This window comes from Nelumbo lutea, chromosome 1, assembly GCF_056320005.1.
Source record: "Nelumbo lutea isolate HS-2025 chromosome 1, American lotus-T2T, whole genome shotgun sequence".
In the NCBI taxonomy this organism is placed as follows: Eukaryota; Viridiplantae; Streptophyta; class Magnoliopsida; order Proteales; family Nelumbonaceae; genus Nelumbo; species Nelumbo lutea.
In genome coordinates this window covers 12,862,726-12,868,770 of record NC_142684.1, presented here as the reverse complement: position 1 = coordinate 12,868,770, position 6,045 = coordinate 12,862,726, and the positions used below count along the sequence as shown (strand labels likewise).

The window sequence follows — 6,045 nt, the reverse complement described above, 5'->3', positions numbered from 1 at the left end:
AGCTCCAATTCTTAAATTGGGACTAGATTGACTTGAAACCTAACTCAGCCTGCCCGACTTGCACCCCCAATGGTGATCCGACTCAACCAGGCAATCGGCTTTTCACCGCCAGTTAAACCAATTAACACTGGCGGCTCCCAAATTTCATTCACATGTTTCATGGAAACATTTTTCATGAATAATAATAATAAATAAATACGGAAGATGTTGCCAATGTATGATAGGATACGTGTGTATGAAACGCCAAGTGTAAGGAGCAAATCCAGTCTGGACGCCCTCTTGTGAGGTGCAGATGTGAATTCATCTAAATGGAACGGTACAGTACAGTACTGATAGGATGTGCGTGTAAAGTGCCTGTGAGGCGCCCTATGTGACGAGTAGATCCGGTCTCCATCCTAACATGTGAACTCATCTAAACTGTCTGTTAATCAGATTCCAATCAGAAGGTGCAAATGTGACTCCCTCATTTTCCAATTATATTAGTGATAATCTCATTTTTCTAAGTATTTACAAAATATGAAAATATAGTTACTATATCATTTCCAATGGGTGGATTTGATGATGATTGATCACTATTCATCATTCAATCGCATCCGTATATCTCTCCACTCAAATTAATTGTCTAACAGTAGGTCCCATTAACATCTCCAATCCTTCCTCATCTTCCTATTTGCACTTTTTTTTTTTTTTTTTTTTGACTTTACACTTTACAGCTTCTGAGATCCGCCTCACTTACAAAGAGGCCATGGAAGCCGTAGGGCACCCGACGGGGAAGTTTCACGGCAGCCACAACCTCCAGCGTCGTAGACCTGGCGTCCATCACCAAGAACCTCGACTCCCCGGAATTCTCATCATGCACGTACGACACCACGTACCCGTCGTCCTCATCGGCCGGATCCCTGCTTTCGGGGTTACTCGCTACGAAGAACGGCTCTCCCCCAAAACATCCCGGCCCGAACATCCGGCATCCCACGGTACAATCCTGGCGCTGCTCCCCCGACACGTCCAGTTTCACCACCCCCGATATCTTGGGCATGGGATCCCCAACGCCGAGATACACGTACCGGCTTTTCTTCGCCGTGAAGGCTGGGTTAACCACCCCGAAATCTATGTTCCTCGCCGACACGGGGAACCTCGACACAATACCGGTCTTGAGGTCGATCCTCACCTTCTCCACCAAAGCGTGAACCAGTTCCATTCTCTCCAAGGTGTGCTCCACCGATAAGATGTTAGGCGCGATCAAGACTATTGCGTCCTCGTCCTCTTCGTCCCACGCGTTGATGGCGTGAATGATGTTGAAGCCAGGTACGTCGAACCATCTCATCTCGGACTCGTCCTTGGCGTACCGTGGAATCACGCCGATTCTAGATACCTTCGCGGGGTCTGAACCCACTGGAGACCCGCTTCCCACGATCATCTCCATTGGGTTCATCCCTATCTGTATGTCAGCGAAGATGGCGTACTTTTTTGTTATGGCGAAGTCGTGAAGGAACGATGGACGGGTCATGGAGAAGATGGGCACGTCCGGCTGTTTCACCCCGTTTGCGTCGAAGTAGAAGTAGGTGAGAAATGGTGGCACAGGACCGTACCGGAATGCGAAGGCCTCGCCGGTGTCGGTGTCTATCTTCGGGTGGGCTGTCATGCTCATGGAAAGTTTGCCGTTGGAGTCCCAACGTCCAATAGTCTGGATGTCTCCTTCTGGGGTCAATCGAACTTGGTAGGGAATATCTGACTCGCCCAGAGAGAAGAGTCGGTTTCCAAAGAAGGCAAGGTTCGTGTTGGAAAGACCGATGCCGTTAATGGGGTTATACTGCCCTGTAAGGATTCTTCCGGCAGAAACTGCTCCCCGGGCGACAGTTGCTGTGAGGCCATGAAAGCCTGAGAAAACGTTTGGCAGCACGGGATGGCCGAGCTGTCTCTCGACATTGTACTTGTAAGTCTTGACGTAGCGGCTGCAGAAGGTGGCACGGCCTCCGGAAAAGCGGAGAGAGTGAAGCATACCGTCGCCATCGAAAAGGTGGTAAGGACCACGTGGAAGGTACTGTGGGTTGGGACCGTTTCGGATGTAGACGCCATTGAGGCACGGTGGAAGCTTCCCTTCTATAACGGGGCAGTCGGTGGGGGGAAGCTCGTCGACGGGAGCGAAGTTGTCAGCAAGGACGTATTTTGGGTCGACGGAGGGGCGGAGGGGAGGGTCGATGAAGTTGTTGATGATGTCGTCGAATGCATTAAAGATGGTGGATGGAATAGACAACTCAGGGGTTCTTCTAGTAGCAGAGGTAGTGCCTACCGGAGGAGTCTGAATCCTTGTAGTAGGTGAGGTGGTAGGTGAAGCAATTCTTGTGGTGGTGGTGGTGGTGGCTTTCGTGGAACTGAGTGGGGTTTCTGGTTTCTGAGGCTGGCGTGGAGTAGCTGGCTTTGTCTTTGTTGTGCTCTGGGATCTCTCTTCAATTCTAACTGCGGAGATGGTGAAGAGCGGACTGTGAGGAGAGGTAACTGTTGCAGTGGTGGACTTATTAGGAGGAGGAGAGAGAAGGAGATATGGGTGTCGGAAGAAAGAGGATGAGAAGGCATCCATCCTTTCTCTGCTCGTGTTCTGAAATTCGGATGACACAGATTTATTTCAGATGATGAGCTATTTATGGTTGCTGAATGAGAGAGAGAGACAGAGAAAGGTCTAGATAATTTGATTTTATTTAATTTTTGGATGCAAACGAGCTGAGGGTGAATGCTTGCATGAAACAGGCTAGTGAGCTAGTCCATGAGCTCTAAAACGTACCATTTGAAAATTTGAAAATTTGGGTCCTTACATCCAATGTCTCTCCATTCATGGAGCATTTTATTAGACTGGAATTGTGGGTATAAAATCATTTGCCATGAATAGAATATAGAATCACTCCACGAAGGCACGAAAGGTGGAAAATGAAAGGGGCCATGTGTAACTCTCGTCCACAAGAAAAAAAATCTGAGTGAAAGTGGGGCCATGTGCACAAGTGACGCGTGGGATATCTCAGTCACAGGCTCTCTGGTTCAGGAGCTAATCTGGTGGTCCACGGCTCACATGGAGAAAACATTATCCATCCCGACTCCCGAATATCAATCCGGATCTAATGAGAAGTGAAGAAAGGAAGATGGTAAGTTGGTACTAAGTTCGGATCAGCTACCAACAACGGTCCCCACATCGTTCCAAACTGCGATGGCAGCCGTAAATCGGGAACATCTATATATGAATTATAAGAGAGATGTTCTCAATGCGCATTGCAGTGAGTCGTATGTTGTAATAGTGTTGGATCATTTAGTTGGTGGCAGATCCTTACCCTTTCAAACCGGTTGTTTTGGTTTGTGTCAGTAGGTATTCTTGCGTAAGATACGATAAACAGGAGGAAGAATTAGGGCCACCAATAGTGCAGGCAGGGACACCTTTCTTGTGTGAAGAATCAATAGGTATCTCATTCAGCGGGACCCATTAAAACCGTATTTTGGTTTTGTATAAAAACTAAATAAATATTTAGATACAGATATTTTGCTTAAAATACATATAAAAACGAAAATCAATTAAACCCATAAATAGACCCAAACTAACTCATCATGTCTGGGTTAGTTTTGCTTTAGCGTCGGTTGATTTTGCTTTAGTCAATAAATAAATTCATTAAGTCAAATTAATTGAAAAAAAAATGATTCAAACCGATCCAATCCAATCCGTAAACATACCTACAATCATTTATCCGGGCCTGATATGAGTTGTTATACAGCTAAAAGATTCAGTTAATTCAGATTATAAGGAAGAGAGTCCGGCTAAATAAAATCAAATCTGTTCCTCATCCATTCGTAGTCAACCGGTTCGCACATTGCAGCCGTGCATTGACAACATCTCCCCAAGCTTTCTATGAGGAACAAATCCAATCTCGGGCCTCTCGACTAAACAGTTAGAGGCTGAATGTAGAGAAGTCAATCGGTCGGGTCTATCGTATAGAATCAAACTGACTTAACCGTAGGTTCTGGTTCTGTTGTTTGTATCTCGATTAACAGTTCGATGGGAATATCTGATTAATCTTAATTTTTAATTTTTGTTATATTAGTGGGGCTGTTTAATGCATGGAATTGGGTTTAAAACTTATTGTTCTATTGAGGTATGAAGTTATACAACCTGGGGGTAGGGGTAGCAATTTTCTCTATCTTCACCAAGTACTTGGCCTTACCGATCAGGCGAAGATGGGATGGAGATTGTCTTAACGGGGACAGGGTGGGATGGGATTAATAGGAATAACTGATCGGGGACGGGGAGTGAAGTCCACACCCCACCCCAACGCCAATTATATATATTAAATATATATGTATATATATTATATTAAATATATAGTATTATTTATGTTATTTATAACATTATTTATATTATATGTATCAAAATATATTTAAAATACTATTTACATTTTAATTTCTCCATTATTTTAAATAAATACCTTTCTAAAAACAAACTTTTAATTAAAAAAATTCAAGGATTCAGGTCCCTGATGGGGAAGCCCTCTTTATTGAGGACCGGGGATGTAGGCTAAAATTTTTTATAGGGATTAACTTAAAATTCGAGGTCGAGATGTGGAGTATGATCCCCACCTTGAACCTGCCCATTTCCATTCCTACCTTGGGGTCATCCCTTAAACCCATAACACCACTAATCCCATAAATATAGTTCCATTAATTATAGTAATTATAAATGTAGTATCCAATACTTATGGAAATTATTAAAATTTTCCAATATTTATTTAAAATATTGGAAGTTTTATAATTTAACTTTCACCAAACTAACAAAATCACTAATTATTGCTCAAAAATTATACTAAATATCAAAATTACAGAAAATATAAAAAAAATGTATTTATATTTATTGAAATTAATTTTCTACTAAATTTACTGAATTTTTTTAATTATTATTTGATAATATCATTAGATATTAGTAAATTGACCAAAATTACTAAAAATGTCAATAACCACTTGTTTCTAAAAATTATTGATAATTTTAATTATTAAAATCCTATTTATTATTTTTTTAATTAATTACTAATTTTTAGTAATTATTGATTTCGGTAATTAAGTTTTAAAAATTATGAAATAAATTACTAAAATCAGTAATTTTCAGCAAGTAATTCTTAGTAATTAAAACTTTCAGTTTACCAAAATTATGAAAAATTATGGTTTAGGTGTTGATATTTACTAAATAATATTCAACAATATCAATAACTATTGAAAAATAAAAAATATTTCACAAAATAATTTAGTTATCCAATTTAATTTAATTTAATTAATTTAACCACGTTTTTGGTTTTTAGATGGTTTATAATATAGATTAAGAGGTGTTTTAAGAGCAATTTTAGAGGGGAGAGATTGTCTTCGAGAAATTTTAGGAGGGGGTGGAGCCAATTGGTAACATGAGAGAGAGAGAGAGAGAGAGAGAGAGAGAGAGAGAGAGAGAGAGAGTGAGAGAGAGACTAGTGAAGAAGAGAGGGCTGCCACATGGCAATATAGATTAAGAGGTGTTTTAGGAAGAATTTTAGGTGGGAAAGAAAGCATAGGAGAAATTTTAGGAGGGGATTGGCTAAGTGATTGGGAACATGAGATAAAGATTTGGAGTGGGACTCTAGCGTAGAAGAGAGGGCTGCCACGTGGTTACATGGAAGGGCTACGAATGGATAAGGGAGAAAGGAAGAGGTTTAAGGAGAGAAGAGAGATGGGGGAATGGGAGAAGGAGATGACTGCCATGGAACCTAATCGCTTTATAATATAGTACTAGAGGGTACTCATGCAATGCACAGGCTTTGTTAAAAGAATTTGACACAAAAGCAATTAGGGTGCAACTTTGGTGGCTCCAATACAATCTTGACCTAGATCAACCCAAGCTTTTGCATTGGTTGGGCTTCATTTTTAGAACTTCAAGCTGGGCAAGGGCCAAAAAAACTCAGGCTTAACCAAAAATCATGTTTGACATGGGTTGAGACCTTGGGCGCCTAAGCCCAACCTGACCTAATCTGAGCCCTTCAAACATATTTTGAT

At 41.5% G+C, this 6,045-nt stretch overlaps 1 protein-coding gene across 1 annotated transcript; it reads right to left on the bottom strand.

Annotated features, from left to right (window-relative positions):
* Positions 1–442: 442 nt before the first annotated feature.
* Positions 443–3,317, bottom strand: LOC148873568 (putative carotenoid cleavage dioxygenase 4, chloroplastic). The gene has a single exon (XM_088981768.1). The coding sequence runs from the start codon at positions 2,576–2,578 to the stop codon at positions 701–703; it is 1,878 nt and encodes a 625-aa protein (XP_088837894.1). The 5' UTR covers positions 2,579–3,317; the 3' UTR covers positions 443–700.
* Between the last annotated feature and the right edge of the window lie 2,728 nt (positions 3,318–6,045).